Genomic DNA, 17073 nt, shown 5'->3' on the forward strand with positions numbered 1-17073 from the left:
CAGAAAATGAAAAGAATCACGCAGGACACGTTGAAAGGGCACCTGGGTGAGCGGGATACACCGCCGCGCGCCAGGAGTTAAAGGACTAGGGGGGCGGAGCCAAGGCTGGGGGCGGGCCTGGAAGCCCCTCCGCCATAGGCTGTTCCAAGGAAACGTTGTTAAACAAAGTCTCTGGCCAATAGAGCTGCGGGGTCAACGCCAGTGGCTCGCAGGCCGTCCAATGGGAGAAGACGTTGGAGGTACCCGGGCAAGTTCAGCTTCCTGAACTGCGGGGTGCTTGGCGGGCGGTCGCTGCAAGCCGGTGGTAGGCCGCAGAAGTCTTGAGTTCAGGCGTCTCGACTCCCGTGTGGCTGTCGCGATGTTTTTCTCCCAGGCCGGGGCCCGGCCGCGGATGTGGGAAGCCAGCCAGTCAGAACACAAGAAGTGGGTGGAAGTAGGTGTCCGGAGGGCTGTCTCGGACTTTAACTTGACCTGGGACTTTCCCTTCCGTCACCCCGCCTGGCTCTCCCTCAGCTTTGTTGCACAGATAAGGGCTGGACTGTCCTTCCGAAGTGTCATGGTTAATGTACGAGGCTAGGGCTGCAAGGCCCTAGCCTACTTCCAATTCCTTATTTTCTCCGCGACATAGTCTGTGTATAACAAGCTGTAATCTCCATCTCTCCAGCCTTTCAAAGCCATTCCCTTTGCCTCACCTTCCCAATTCTAGGATTGAATTTTGGGTAGAATTTATCCGAATGGTTTAAAGGAACTAACCCAGGGATTAAGTCGTTTGCACTTTTTTGTGGGGTAAATTTTAGCACATCAAGATTTCTTTTTCTTTTTGGCCCTGGGGGCAGCATTTGGGATCTTAGTTCCCTGACCAGGGATAGAACCCGTGCCCCCTGCAGTGGAAGCTCGGAGTCTTAACCACTGGTTCTGCAGGGGAGTCCCAGCAGATTAAAACTTATTGAGGATTAAAATTAGGATAATGAAATTCCATTTCCCAGCCCTACTCTTGGCTAAGTTTTAGGTTTGGGAGGTCTAAACTTAATATAAGTTAGTAATAATAGGACAAACTGTTTCTGTCTTATTAACTGACGATATTTGTTGTTCTTTAGGTATTTAAAGCATGCGATGAAGAAAACAAAGGCTATCTAAGCAGAGAGGACTTTAAAGTTGCTGTTGTAATGCTGTTTGGATACAAGCCCTCCAAGGTAGAACTTTCTTTTGTATTTGGGGACTGGGCTGACAGTACAATAGAGGATGGATTCTAAATAAAGTGCAGAGGGCTAGCTTAGGTTGTTTATGAAGCAAACCTCTGCCTTTTGAGCAATTTCAGAGATGTGTCCAGGGCTGAATTTTACTTTTGTCTTAAGAATCCAACTCAGGAATGAATTAGAATCCATCAAGACTAAGTCACCAGGCTGCTAATAATATTAAGTATGAGACGCTAGCGAGGTTCCAAGAGGGAAGACTGGGAGTGGGATGTTGGTAACAGAAGGAATTCACAGAGGATGTGACATGCAGGATTTTTTTTTTCTTAAATTAAAAAAAATTTTTTACTCCATTTAAATTATGAAAATAATGCATTTACATAGTCAAAAAATTAAAATGGTCCAGAAAAGTATAAAGTTGGGTGTAAAATCCCCTCCCTCCCTACCATAGGGTCCCACTCCTCAAGAGTTACCGTTATTAACGGTTTCTTGTGTATCATCCCCAAATTTCCTATGTATTGACAAACATGCCTAGCATTGTATTGAAAAGTGAGTGCATAGTATGCCTATTTTATTTTAACTTGCTTTTTTCACTTCACAATAGAAGAACATAAAAGCACACACACCACATTAAAAAAAATAGTTGTTTAGTATTCTCTTTAGCTAGTTTCCTTGTTTGGGTCATTTCAGTTGTTTCTATTATTTTTCATTCCTACAAACATTGTTGCTGTGAGCATTGTCTTATAACTATATCTCTGCTTGTGGATATATCTCTGTGGAATAAATTCGTAGAAATACAAATGATAGGTACATTTGAAATGTTGTTGGACATTGCTCTCCAGGAAAGGTTGTACCAATTAAGGCAAGTTGAGCTAAACTTCAGTGACTCTCCCATTTTAGTAGGACAGGTTTCCTATGCCTCCTGTCCCCGTGCTACTCCTCTTGTCTGTTACATCCATTCTAGCGATGGATCCCTCTTGTTAAGCTGCTGAACTGGAATTAATCAGGGGCAAGATCTTGGCCAGGCTTAAGAAAGTCAACTGCAGGCATCAAACAGAGGCAGCACTCAGGGCTCTGCCTGGAATGTCATCCCTCCTGCTGTCAGACAAAGTGGCTGGGCAACTGCTTTGGCCCAATTGTTCCTTATGAGTGGGCTCTACCTGTCTGTCGGATTGCAGGCCCTGTAAAGCCAGGGACCACGTGGTGTCCTACTTCTCTGTTCTTCGTTATGCTTAAATGTATTACAACTTCATCATTAATATGTTCTGTTGATATAAATATGTCCCATGAGCCACCCAGGTAGGTTCAACTGCTAGGGGTTGCTTAGTTACTGAGAGGTTGATGATGGAGCTTCAGGGCTGGCTCCCAGAAATTGCAGCTCTCCTGTTAACCTGCAATCATTTCAGCTGGAATTCCAGAGCAGGTCAGCTAAGTGGACTCAGCTTTTGAAGCATTGAATTTAACCCAGGTTCAGCTGGAAAGACAGCTGGTCTCATTCTACCTTTATCACCTTTGGCTCTACTTACTTGATTTTAATTTTAGAACATGTAAGTGAGGAATTTAATGACAAGTACAGTGATATGGTAACATACAAACATACACACGATCAAATGTAACAGATTTTTACTTTTGGTTGAGGTTTTGGATTTTATTTTCTAATCAAAGGAAACGCTTGTTTACTGCAGATCGCTAAAGAGTGAAATACTGATATAGCAAATCACCTATACACTTAACAGTCACTTGTAACAATCATGGAGTTTTTTAAAGTGACACTTAATGTATTCCCTCTGTGAAATTTAATGGATTTTTCCTCTTAAAATAGGTTGAGGTTTGGGGTTTTATTTTTATTTAAAAATTTTTTTTGGTGTACATTGAACATTTATTACAACTAATTGGCGATGTGATAAGACATGCTCACGTGGCTTGAATATTGGTCACAATCACAACAGAGCTTAATCCAGCCCAGCAGATACAAATGAAAGTGTAAACTGTGAAGACTTGTTTACATACATAGACGTATGTATAAAAGTGACATTGAAACAACTGTATATCCTTAAAAAATATAGAGCCCACTAGTGCCATTTTACCTCATTGAACTTGGGGTTTTATTTTTAAACATTGCTTTTCAGCAAATGAAATATTTACTGAATGCAGGTCATGAAGCAGTAAGGCACTAAGATAATAAATCACTTCTGCATTCGTGAAAATGTTTACAGAATGAAATTTATTGTGTTCCCATTTAATAAAAGGAGCACTTGCTAGAAACATAAAGGTGAATAAACATAGACCCTACTTTGAAATAGTTCACAGTTTAGTGTAGAGAGACTTATAAAACTCTGATAAATACTCAGAGAAGAGATTAAGAACAGAAAGGGAGGAGGGCAAGGAGAAGGGTCTAATTCTGTAGTAACTTTAATAGGAATCTGGGCATCATTTAGAGCAGCGGAGGTAGACTCTGACATGAAGTGTCTGGGCGCGCTTTGTGGTGGTGGGAGAAGTTATGCCTTGGTGATTCATGGTTGCATGTGGTGGCCATATCAGAGTGACGTGACAACAGGACTGAAGGGATAAGAAAATAAGAAAATTCAGAAGGAGTAGGTTTGGGGGAAAGGCAGTGAGTTCGGATTGGGGCATATTAAGTTCTAGGAGGCTACAAGCACCCCAAGTGCATTCCTTGTTTAAGTGCTGTGCTGGGTGTTGAGGTGATGGTGATAAAGATCTGCTCTCAGCTTGTGCCACCTCCCTTAGATGTAGGAATCTGAACTTGGGTGGAGAGGTTGAGGGCTAGAGATAGATTTGGGATTCCTCACGGGTGGCAGCTCAAAACATGAGACTAAGGTGTCATTGCCCAAGAGGAGTATGTGGAGTATGAAAGGCAGCATCCTGGGGGGAGAACATGGGGGAGTACCCACAGTTAAGGGTTGGTGGGGTCTCCATGAAGAAGATGCACTGGGAACTGGTTGTCTGGCAGGGACAGGAGGAACCAGGGAAGTGCAGGGCATGGAAACCAAGGTAGAGAAGCTACATCAGATGTTGCCAAGATTCTAGTTCCGTGATGTTTATAAAGCTCTCTTAACAATGTGGGAAAATGCTTACGTTTTAATATTTAGTGAAGGCAGGTTCCCGAACTTAATATACAGTGTATTCTCAAATATGTTTAAAAATGCATGGAGGGGGGAAAAAAAGCTGTACTAGGCCTAAATGTTGACAGTGGTTTTCACTGGATGGCTGGTTTTTTTAGATGTTTTTCTTCATAATTAAAAAATATTTTTCATGTTTTCTACACCATGTTACTATTACAGTCAGGAAAAAAATGTTAAATAAACCCATAGAGCCCATTGTAACAATTGCTTGTATTTGTCTAAAACAGAAATGTTACCTTTTATTCTGTATATGTGACAGTCAAATTGATTTTATATGATAAACTGTTTTGGTCAATGCAATAAAGTTTTGGGGGCCATTAGACTCTGTAGTAGATTAGCATCTGGTATCTTATTAATAGAAGAGAAAAATGACTATTATAGGTGTCCTGTGATGCTACTTGTCTGCTGGATTCAACACAGTTGGTTTCTCATAAAATACATTCCTTCCCAGCACCCCAGGAATTAAGAACTTGTACCGTGAAAACATTTGATGAAATTGTATATCCTATGCTTTTTTCTTTTCTAGATAGAAGCTGATTCTGCGATGTCCTCAGTAGATCCACACACTTCCGGTAATGTGAAAGTTAATTTTTAGTATTCTTATTTAGACATTTATGAAACTACAACTAAGAACAAATATAGAGGCTGTAAAGCATTATGTTTAAGCAAATCTTTGTTTTGTTTCTGATTACCCAAGAAGAATGAGATTTGGTTCTTTTAATTTTAGTTAATCAATGTATTCATAAGCATATGTTTATTGTAGGAAAATTTTAAACCACTGAAAAGCATAAAGAAAAAATGTTGCTGATAATTTCAACATCCCATGGATGATCTAGGTTTTCTGACTTGAGCAGCTGAGTGAGTAGAAGTGGCACTTCCTGAAATGGGAAGAGACTCGGGGAGAAGATTCAGGGTTTGGGGAGTGCAAGAGTTCAATTTTGAATATGTTGAGTTTGAGAGGTTTCGGTCAATGATGTCAAGGCAATTGAGCTGTGTGAGTATGGAATTCAGAGGAAAGATCTGGGCCACAGAAATAAGTTTGAGAGTCATCAGCGTTTGGATGGTTTTGAAGCCATGGGAGTGGATGAGACCCCTTGAGGGAGAGTGTAGACTGAGACCCGTAGGAACTATAACCATTAAAAGTCTGGTAGGGGATGAAGAGATGGCAAAGGAGACTTAGGCGGGGCAGAGGGGCCAGAGGAAAATCAAGAGTATTTGATCAAAAGCCAAGAGAAATGACTATTCCAAGGACGAGGTATGGTCAGCAGTGTCCAATGCTGTTGAAAGGTTAAGTAGCAAAAGAACTGAAGAGGATCCGTGGAGCTGGCAACCCGGGGGTGTCGGGTGATTTTAGGTAGAGCAGTGTCAGCCTGTCATGGGTGCAGAGGCCAGGCTGCCGTGGTTTGAAGATAAAGGGAAAGTGGCAAAGTGACAATGTGAGTAGATAAGTCTTTCAGTGGGTCCAGTAGCTGTGGATCAAGAGCTGTTTGCTTTACTCTGTTTGCCTATTTTTGGAACATGAAGAAGATGTTTCTAAGCTTAGCAGAATGATCTAGGGAAGAGGGGAAAGGCAAATGAGACAGAGAGATAACTACCTATTGTTTGAGGAGATAGGGTCCAGAGCATGCTGAATTGGCTTTTCAAAAATTACTTTTTGGGGGGATGTAATTTAAGGCTTACGGAAAGTTGCAAAATAAAAATAGTACAGAGAATAGCTGTATACCCTTTAGCCAGATTCACTTACTGTTCCTATTTTACCCCATCTACCTTCTCTTCTGCACTTTCTGCCTCTTCTCCATCCTCTCGCTGAGCTGTCCGTAACCACAGCACACCCATCATAAGTTTATATTGATACTTGTCTTTATCTGCTTTACCGTCTTTATTGCAATGTTGTCACTTGATCTAATTATGTCCTTATTAGCATCTTTCCTCATTTAATACAGGAATTAGTCCTTGGTATCATGTCTCTTTAGCCTCCTTTAATCTGGGATATTTCTATAGACTTTTTTTTTTTGCCTTTTTACAACATTGATATTTTTGAGGAAATAGCCCACCCCTCATGGTTTCCTTTTTTTAGGAACAGCCCTCATCTTGTGTTTGCATGACGTTTCTCTGTAAGTAGGTTCAGCCAGAATCCTATTTGGGTGATATGTGCCTCTCAGGGCACCACATCTGGAGGCACATGATGTCTGTCTGTCTCTTGTAGATACTAATTTTATCACCGGTCAAGACGTTGTCAGATTTCTCCATTGTATTATTTCTCTTTATATTTTTTTCCGTTGCAACTAATCAGCAGCCTGTGGAGAGACACGTTCGACGTTGCAGATATTCTGCTTCTCATCAAAATTTCCGCCTGGATTTGGTATCCATTTATGATTCTTGTCTGATCCAGTTTTTGCCACGTGATTGCAAAGTAATGATTTTATAATCCCAGTGCTTCTTTCAGTTAGCCCTTGGCATTTTTACTATAAGCAAGAGACTTCCCGTCTTCTTGATCAATCTGTCTCTCTTTTATCAGTGTGTACTCATGAATTTGTATGTTTTTAATGATTTATAATTCATTACTGTACTTAATTATTTTAGTGCTCCACTTACCACAGATTTGGCCATTGAGTGCCTCCTTGAGCTGGCTCCTGTGTCCTTTAGACTGGCTTGACTTTTTTCTTTTTAAAAATCTTTTTATTTATAAATTTTGGATTTACAGAAGAGTTTACTAGATTATTTTTTGGATACAGGTTTGGTATCACATATTAAACATGACTCTTTGAACAATATTATTGCTAGGAGAAGTTGTTTCTGACATACTCCCTAACTTGATGGAATTTCCCCAGGCTTTAAATTTCATGTTAAAAATTTTCACACTTTCAAAGTATTCAAATGTTGTTTCTTTGCTGTTCAATTTAGGTTGTAACTTCTTGGTGAAGCCTTCCTTACATATTTCTCTGGGTTTCTATGTGAATATTCCAGTCTATAAAGATTTCTGTCTTCTGGCTGAAGGATTTCCCGCATTTTTTGCATTGTTAGGGTTTCTCTCCTTTAGGAGTCCCCTGAGAGTCGGTGAGTGATTCTGTCTGGACACAACACATGTCTTATGCTGCTCTTGTTTATGTAGTGTTTCTACATAAATACGTGTAGTTTGCCAAAAGCACTCTCACATTCATTATTCCTGGAGATTTTCTCCCTTATGTGTGTTCTTTGGTTCTGAATTAGTGATTTGACTTCACACGGAAGATTTTCTTTCCTTAAACAGTTCTTTGATGAACAGACAAGTGTTATTCTGGAAGAAAGGTTACTCACGTTCTTTACAGGTATAGTGAGTTCTCTGATGTAAAGGTTGAGTTCGGAAAAAACCTTCCACATTCAGTATCCTGAGTTTTCCCGCCATGTGTATTAGCTCACATTCAGTAAGATATCTTATATACATGTGTTACATTCATACGGTTTCTCTATGGGTAATTTGATGTACATTGAAGGGTAACTTCTGGCAGAAGGTTTTCCCACCTTCATTGCATTCTAAAGGTTTCTCTTGAGTGCGATTGCTCTAATATAAAATGAGGACTCGTCTGTGGCAAAAGGATCTTCCAAGTATGCCCTTGTTAGTTTCCTCCCCTGCCTTTTCTTTTTTTCTGAAGTTTGAGAGAGGGTTGACTTGAGGCTGGAGATATTTCGTAAATTTCATGAACATTTCCTCTCCTTCCTGAGTACTCTCATGCTTGGATTTGGACTTCCTGCAAAAACAGTTCTCACATTTTTGCCATCATGGAGCTTCCTTTTAATATAAGTTCTGATGTATGTTAAAGCTTTAGGTTTTGAACAAGGTTCTCTACATTCCCTTCATGTGGCCTTTCCCACACCTGAGTTCTCTTATGTATAATGAGGACTGCCTTATTAATGGGACATTTTCTCAAATTCATAATAGTCTAAGGATTGCTTCAGAACTGGAGTTTTTGATGCTGAAAGTAGGCTTCCCTATGAGGGCTTTCCAACTTTGGCGATGTGCTCCGGGTCCCGTATGCACATCCCTTGCGTTTAATATCAGGGCTGTTATAGGTACTCTCACATCCACTTCGCCATCAGATCATTAAGATGCTTCCTGTCACAGCATCTTTTCCTAATAATTATTTTTTAAGTATATTTCAAAAGGTTACAAAGTAAATTAGTCATCTGAGAAATTCAAGGGAAGATTGGTTTGGAGGAATGAGATCAAAGTGTAGGTGCTGAGTACCTTGCTCCAAAATTACTGTGACAGGGGTTTCCCCTTCCTCTTCTGGTCCTGATATCAACAGCGGATTAACTTTCTCAAAGCATCACTTTCTTCATGATTAAAGGAGTAGACTTAGCTTCAATTCATGTCCCCTTGAAAGGGGAGACTCAAGACCACAGACATCTCAGGGAAAGAGTAAAATAGCCATCTTAGAAAGAAGTCACTGCTGAACTCTGAATGCTGCTAACATAAAATGTTTTCATTAGGACTGTTAGTAGTGAACCAATTTCAGACCAGCTCCTTCTTTTCTCCCTTTCAGTGACATGAGTCACATTTACATGTTATTTTTCTTACAGGAAGAGAGTTTATACACAGATTATTTTACCACATATATTATCTCTCTCTTTAATGTTTTGATCTTGAAGAACTGAAAGGTTGGCCTTGGCTTTCTGGGAGCTATTTATTCAGGTAATCAACCTCCCAAAGTTCTTCTGAGTAGCTGTGACTTGGGAATTCTCCCACTAGGTGTAGCTCTTCTTACCTCCAGACAAGGTTGTGCCATATCTCCAGCATGCAACCCCAAAGGACCCTCCACACAGAGCCCATTTGCTGCCCAGCTTCCTGGGGGAAGGTCCAGACTCACATCCTGGATTGAGCCTGACTGGGCAGAGCCCTGACGATGCACACATTTCATACAGTACCTAAACCTGGATGCCCAGACCCTGCTTCCCACTTCCCAAGGTCTCTCTGAAAGGTGGGTCGTTTCTGTAGAGGTTCCTTGTGAAAATTAAAAAGAGTGAAAAGTTAAGACAAAGCCATTAGAAGAGTAGGATGTCTCAAGGAAAGGCACACTGGGAGAATCTGAGGGCAGCCAGAATGAGTAGCAAAAAGGTGTTAATGACATTTTTAATGCCTATAACTTAACAAGCACGTGAGTATCAGCAAAAACTGTTTAGGCATCAGGAACAAGAAATTATAATAATGAGAGAAAAAATAAATCAAGCCACTTGTTTAAGGAAGCAGCAGATCAGTGTTGGGATTGGTTCCAATATACACTATTGCTACCTAATTTTAGAGGGTTTTATTTCTGTTCTCTAAGGGTATAGAACATTTCATATCTCCTCTAACTATAGAAAACGAAAGAAGTTGGCAACTGGAAGAGCCTAGAAAACAGTCATATATTTGCTTTTTTAAAATGAGGAAACTGAGCTCCAGAGAGGAATAAAAAATCTTAATCCTGGCATTTGATGGTTCTTTATTGGTTTATAAGAGACTTTTACATGTGTTACAGTATTTATTATTATTATAGATAATTATAGCTTTGATTCCTTGAGTGTTTACCATGTGCAGACTCTGTGATGAGTATTATGCATGGGTTATTACATTTAATACAACTCTATGTTAGGATTATCCCATTTTATAAGTTAAAACAATCCTGAAGCTTAGAGAGGTTAAGTAATCTGTGCAAGGTGGCAGACCACAGTAGTGTAATCTCCAAGCTGACCCGCTCAACCATTTGATAAACCCTTCCCTTGAGGTTAATAGTGTCATGGATCATATTGATGGAGCTGAGGCCAGTCTTCATTGTCCTGGGAACTTAATGAATGAATGAGTCGAAATCAGGAGTGGGTCAGTACACAAAACACAAATCACAGGGTTCTGTGCAGCCGCTAGAGGTTGATGTCAAATTTGGTTCCGAGCTACTGAGTGTCCAGATCAAATAGGGAACCACAACCGAGCGCAGAAGTCAGCATCCACACCACAGAAACTCCTTTTCTAGAGAGACATAGTTTTCCCCGATGTGGGATATTTCCCCCATGATGTCTCATGGAGGAGAGACTAATAAGTGGGCACTGATGTCCACAAACTGTTCAATGAATACAGTAGTGAAGTCTGTAAGGCCGTTTCTTGAACTTTCTTCAGCATAGGCCAGTGGTTTAATGCCAAACGTGTCTGGGCAGTTCTATGAAGGGCAGGACCATGTGTGATCTCAGGTGGTTTGACTTCATTGTGGGATAAATCGTAGAGCATTTTATATGAATAACAGCTAAGATTTATAAGACTTTTGCTTAGTCTGCCCAATGCACATCGCCCCACTGCATTCTCACACAGCCATCTGTGTGTTTTTATCCCAGATCTATATACAATATGCGTGAGGGAGAAAACCAGAACAAAGTATATCAGAATTTTGTTTCCACGGGGTGATTAGATCATGCTTTTTTCTCCCCTTTCTTTCTGTTTTTTTATATTGTTGCCCTTTCAACACACTGAACATATTTTATTTTCATACTTAGAAAAAAAAGGTTTCCAGGAGCTTACTTTTAACCTTCAGCTTTAAACAATGGAAAAATCAAAGAGATTGATTCATTACAATGGTGATGATGGACTGTTTGACTCAGTCATGCTATCCAGGGTCAGTTTAATTGAGAAATAATTTGTGGATGATGAGGTTAATGGCTTTTATTTATTGCCATCTTGGCTGAGATGTTTTGAGCCAGATAGTTGACTGTAAAAGTATTCTTTTCCTAAATTTAAAGGTCTGTTTTCTAGTCTTTTAAGTTATATTGTAGAAACATTTTTTTGTATTTGTTTTGTGTATATTTTGTTGTTTTGGGCTCCTACCTAAGGAACTGAGGCCATGGTATAGCAGGCGTAGCAGGCTGTTGTTTGACTTCAGATTTCAGTTGACCTCTTTGTTCATTTCTATCATCAGGAAACACATACACATTATACTTATCTTGAAATCATAGGACCATTTTGTGGTATCGCCCACAGATATTCCCCTCTCAATTAATGTATTTAATTCCCCATTCAAAGATGATGAGTAAGTTTCCTTGTAGGGGTAAAAAATTAGGAGACACTGACCTAAAGACACTTTTTAAAAATGTCATATTTGATAGGGAAGATTAAAGAAGTATTGTCACTTCTTTGATGGCCAGATGTCGCACAAACACAATAGACAAGAAGACCTGTAAGAGTTTTCGAAGGGAGCGGTACTTCCTTCCTGCCCGAGGTGTGGGCCAGAGCCGGATGTGGAAGGCTGGGCAGGGTTTGCAAAAGGTGGAGAAGCAAAGAGGAGAACAGGGAGAATGAATGAAGGCAGATGCCGGCTGCGAGCTTGTCCTCCAGCTCCCGGTGCCAGCGTGGATGCAGAACTCCGTGCGAAATTAGACTTCCCTGCGCAGTCCACACCCATGCAAACGTTGCCTGTCATGTCCTGGAAACTTTGCCGAGGTGTTTGTTAATGGTCCAGAGGAGGGGCTTTTATCACTCACTCCTCACCCTCCATCACAGGTCCCTCCATCACTTTCTTCTCCTCCATAGGGTCTCTTTCTGCATGCTAGTCCTGGGGGGTTTCTCTTACAGACCCCATACCCCCAAGCGTCTCACCCTCTTCTCTCAGATCCCTGACCCCCGTTTTACAGCGCGCCCTCTTGCCGGCCCCCCCCCCCCTCAGATTTGCAGGCCCAAAGTGTTCCTCAGCTGTCTCTGTGCTGGTATCAAGTCCTGCCGGAAACGGAACCCCCCAAACCCCACGGAGTGCTGCTTTCTTCCGCTGCCGCGGGGCGTGCAGTGCACACCACAAGCCAGCTGCCCCCCAGCGAGCAGCCCTGATGGAAGCTGAGAGTTCGAGAGGGGTAGATTTAAGGACCAGTTTACCTGGAAGGAAGAGTGAAGCTTTAAACTCCAGAATAAGGCATCGGGGCTTTGCACTGATAACTCTTGAGGAACCTTTGAAAGGTTATGAGCAGGAGATGTGCGTAATAAAAAAAAGACGACGATTCCTGTCCACGTTTGGTGGGAATAAGGTTTCGTTGGTTGAGATTTCTCTGTTCTACTGTAACCTGTTTTTACTCTTCCTCATTTCCCTCCCAATGATAGAGTAAAACATGCTTTCTTCCGTTAAGGTGGATTCTTTTCTCTTCATGCCCCTACTCTTATGCCTGTAGCTGGAAGAAAATATTAGTCCTCTGAATTTACTTACCCATCTTACTGTGACAACTCACTGCTCTTGATGCCACGAAAGCCCTTCTGTCCTCACAATCTTTTTATGCAAACACATTCTATCCTTTTTTTTTTTTTTCTTCATGGCCTCCAAAAGTCATAATCTGAATTTTATTTCTCCAACTAGAAAAGGCTTGCATTATACCTTTTAAAAGGCCACTTAATCCTTTTAAGCCCTCATATTTAGGCATTTTCAATCCCTGGAAAAATTAATAGATGGCCCAATGACTGTGAGCCCTCTGTTTTCTACTAAATCCAGGACCAGACTTCCAGTCTAAAAAATTTGGCATTTTTATTATTTTCTCCTTCATTCTCCCAGGTTTATTGCAGTTTCTAATTTAAGCTCACTGTGATAGTCAGAAACTAGATGACTACCTTTTCAAGAGGATTTCTCTCTACGCACTGACCCTGAAGCTTAGAATTGTGAGCCACAAAAAAAAGAAAAAAAAACAACTTTCAAGGAAAAATTTATATAGTTTTGTTGGACTTTTTTTCACCACCCCTGTGGTGAAAGATGATTACCTTCCCAGGAAATTGCTTAAAAACAAAAAAGGGGGAAAAGATAACACTCCTCTATATGATATATCTATATCACATGTATTAAGTAGATTGGAAAGTAAAAAATATATATATTCATTATAGAACATGAAGAGTCCATTTCACCAAGAGTAGTTTATAAAATGGAAAGGAGTGCTTTCAGTGATATGGAAAATGCACAGACTTGCAGAGTCTGGAAGGATTTGTAAAGATCGTTGGTCCCGGTGGCCTTTGAGACATGATCCTCAGTCCTGTGTCCTGTGGGAGGCACTTCCAGAGGCGCTGCTGGAGAGGGAACGGTGAGGAGCCCACCTCACTGCAAACCGAATAGCTTTGCCTTCATCTCTACATACTGGGCGTTCCTGTTTTAGAAAGAAGAACCTTTCCTACAGCTAAAACAAAGTCAGAAAACTACTGGTAGAGTCCAGCTACCCGGGCAACTTCTGAACACCTTCTGTAGATTAATAATGAACACAGATAAACACATAGGTCTACGTGGTTCCTGTCGTGATCCCAATGTGTAGCTACAGCAAAGTGTGTTTAGGTAACTTTTATTACTGGAACAGTTTGCTCGTATTTGGAATTAGAATGTTCTGAACATACTTTCACTCCAGGGGGTGGACACAGTAATGCATTTCTCATTGCGTATGAAATGTGGCAGTAGAACTATGGAAAGTCTTTGTGAAGTGATAATTTCAGGTTTGAATATTGTGACAGCAGGTGGAGCTAGTAGTAGGAACTCTATTTCTAGGCCATTTAAACAGCAGTAAAACATATAAAACTTAATGTGTTTGCATTACAGAGCTGTAGGAATAGCAAACCTTTACGCCTTGGCTTTGCAAAGTGATCATACTACTACAACATGAGAGCTCAGCTGAATGGAAACTTCTCTATCCTTTTTAGAAAAGGGACTTGCATGGTATTGAATGCATTTGTATGTGTTGCCATCGAAGATTAAGACAAGGGGATGGGAATGGGGCAGTGAGATATGTTTATGTGGTTTGATATTGACTTTAAAAAATAAGGTATATGAGCCTGCGGGAAAGTAGTGTGAATGAACTTGATTACATAAATAGAGTTATGTGTATTATTAGATGATTTCTTCTTTTTAAGTGGTAATAAACATATAGTTGAAATCCACATGTATTTTCTCCTAGGAAACACTAAAGAACATGTGCTTTTTATCCCCCAAGATATGAAATAAAGACACGACTACTTTATAGCCCCAAATACGGATGAGTTTTCTGAATATGTGGTTTAAAATATATCATTCACCACTCATGCACTTTTTCTTGTGAATCTGAATCACACATTGAACCATGGAACTGTGCTTTTTTTTCTTATCGTTTCCCGAAATCAGATGCAGTTAAATGAAGGGCGAATATTATGCATGCATTTCCTTTTCCTCTGAATTTTGTTTGTTTTTTACTGTATCATAGGTATTGAGGAATTGGGGTTTCTAAAATGACGATTTTGCTGGCTATGTGAATAAATAATGACCTACTTTGGGGCATTAATTTACAGAGTTATAAGAGCATTTAAAACACATTTTAACGCTTTTTACTGAAAACTAGAAATAACGTCTTCCTATGATTTTATTTACTTAGTCAACAAACGTGAGGAATGCCTCCTACAAGCAGGTATCTTACTAAACACTGTGGATAAATTTTGACAACAGACAGTCCTCTCCCTCAGTGTGTCTCAGGCAGACCTGTGGCCAAATAGTTACCACGGGACCCGATGAGAATGGAGCTGCATCGCTGCACATCCTCCACTGCCATGGGGGAAATGCTAAGTCCATACAATGTGTATTTATTGAGCACATGCCAAGCACTCTGGTAGGTGCCAGGAGATAATGCCTGTTGCTGGTTTCTTGACTTTTGCTCTTGGTTGTCTCCAAAGCATCACACAGCTAACATCTCCAAATTGCCACTCCATCTCAGCACCACCCCCGTCCTGCTTCCCCTCGTCTTTCTCATCTCTTTAAATGACTCCTCAAACCACCTAGTCCTCGAGCCAGAACCTAGGGCTTATTCTTGACATCTTCTTTCTCCTGCACCATGTCTGACCCTCCATCTTTTCTGCAGTATGTCTGGAACCTTCCACCGCCCTCCGTTCCCGCACCCTCGTGGCCACATCTCTTGCCAGTAGGATCCTAACAAGTCTCCTTTTTTATATTTTGCTTTCCCCCCAGTCCTTTTTCAAAACAGTAGCCAGAGAGATCTTTCCAAAATCGAAATCAGATCATGTCAGTTCAAACTTTATTGACTTCCTATTACAACGGAAATAAAAATCAAATTATTTCCCGTGGCCCACGAGGGGCTGTGCGTTCGGGCCCCTGCCCACCTCACCAACGCCATCTTCACCGCATTCGAGCCACTGTGGCCTGTTTTCACTTCTCCCACTCCCCACACCATGGCCTTGGCACGTGCTCTTTCCACGGCCTGGAATGCTCTTCTTCCCACCTTTAGCCAGTTGGTATCTTCTCATCATTTAGGTCTTAGCCTAAATATTACCTCCTCTGTGAGATCTCTCCTTCCCCAGAGTCTGCTCTACAGGAGGATTTCTGTGACGCGTTTTATACCCTCCTGTTTTCCCCTCGTTGTGCGCGCCACAGTTTGTAATTATGTGTACGTTTGTAATCGAACCTGTATCATCACCGTCTGTGTCACCAGACCAGTGGCTCCCTTGGCACTGGAATCGTGTGTGTTCTCTTTTCCCCTCTATTCCCAGAGCTTAATGCACTGCCTGGCACCCAGTGGGTCCTAAAGAGTTGCAAGAGAATCGTTTAAACACATAAAGATAGATGGACTTTTAAAATTTCTGAATCTTTAACTACAAATAAGAAAAATGTGGAAAATTAAGAAAACTATTTTCTACTTTTAAAAAAAACCATCGGAACTATTTCGGGAAATGTGTATAGTTCAGTATACCTCACCAAAATATTCCCTTTTGGAAAGGGTGCGAGTTCTTAAAAATTAGCACGTGGTTATTGTGTGATTTGGGGCTATTTTTAAAACAGTGATACATTTTTAAATGGAAATCCTGACATAAAAACGAACTGCTCTTTTTAGATATTTAGGGCTCAATTCACTAGAATGTTTAAATTCTTGGCTGCCCTCTTTAAACCTACTACAAAGATCACATTAGAATTCATTTTAATAGACATTGTAAGCACAGTATCCAATCTCATATGATCACGCTGGGCTCTTTTATTATGAGAATCACAGGAAGCAGAGCCTGAGGCTGCAGAACAGTCATGGGACGCAGCTAAGGCTGGGGACAGTGCCAACGCTATTGTTTATGGAATGTTCTCTCCACCTTTATCTGCGGTATGCAGTTGGTATTGACTTTTGAGAAACTACTTCTTCGCCCCGATCTCCCAGCTGGAAAAAAAACCTGTCTGTAATGACATCTGGCTAGGAAAAAAAGGATCAAAGACGCATAAGGAAAGAAAATTATGAGACCTTATTTTATAAGTAGTTTCGGGCCTGGCTGTTAGATCTGTCAGAGGCAAGAGTGTCATACTTTTTCGAGGTCATCATCTTTTATCTCCGGGAAGAGCTCAGTAAGCTCCGAAAGTGGCTACCCTTTCTGCCATCGATTGCTAATGTGGAGTCTGCTTAGCTTTTAAGAAAATGTCTTTTCAGCTTTAGAGATCTTTATGAATAAATGCTACTCACCAAAATTAAGATAACATTTGTTTGTGGTAGTATCACTTTCCGTTTATGTTTTATTTCCTTCTTAAAGAGGAAGACAGTAAATTGTCTTTTTCCAACTTTTAGGGATATTACTTAAGGAGTTTTTAGACATTGTAAGGAAAAAGAAGGAAGCTCAGCTATATCGGAATGAAATAAGACACATCTTCACAGCTTTTGACAGGCACTGTAAGTATCTTTAAAGTGTTTTGATATAAAAAATGGCTATTAAGGAGCTGTGAATGGGAACATATACTCAGTAACTAAAATAATATACTTGGAAGGTTATTTTA

At 40.7% G+C, this 17073-nt stretch overlaps 1 protein-coding gene across 2 annotated transcripts in view; it reads left to right on the plus strand.

Moving 5' to 3' along the window:
- The first annotated feature begins 249 nt into the window (after window positions 1-249).
- EFCAB11 (EF-hand calcium binding domain 11) overlaps window positions 250-17073 on the plus strand; it is a 156607-nt gene continuing 139783 nt past the window's right edge. Inside the window, exons 1-4 of one of the 2 annotated variants that reach the window (XM_067027911.1) lie at window positions 250-433; window positions 1098-1193; window positions 4863-4908; window positions 16868-16969. In XM_067027911.1, the coding sequence (XP_066884012.1) occupies window positions 359-433; window positions 1098-1193; window positions 4863-4908; window positions 16868-16969 (319 nt within the window). In that variant the 5' untranslated portion in view covers window positions 250-358. Of the gene's footprint in view, window positions 434-508; window positions 560-1097; window positions 1194-4862; window positions 4909-16867; window positions 16970-17073 lie in introns of those variants that run through there. The other variant, XM_067027912.1, reaches the window with a different exon arrangement.

The sequence above is a fragment of the Kogia breviceps genome, chromosome 3, assembly GCF_026419965.1.
Source record: "Kogia breviceps isolate mKogBre1 chromosome 3, mKogBre1 haplotype 1, whole genome shotgun sequence".
In the NCBI taxonomy this organism is placed as follows: domain Eukaryota; kingdom Metazoa; phylum Chordata; class Mammalia; order Artiodactyla; family Physeteridae; genus Kogia; species Kogia breviceps.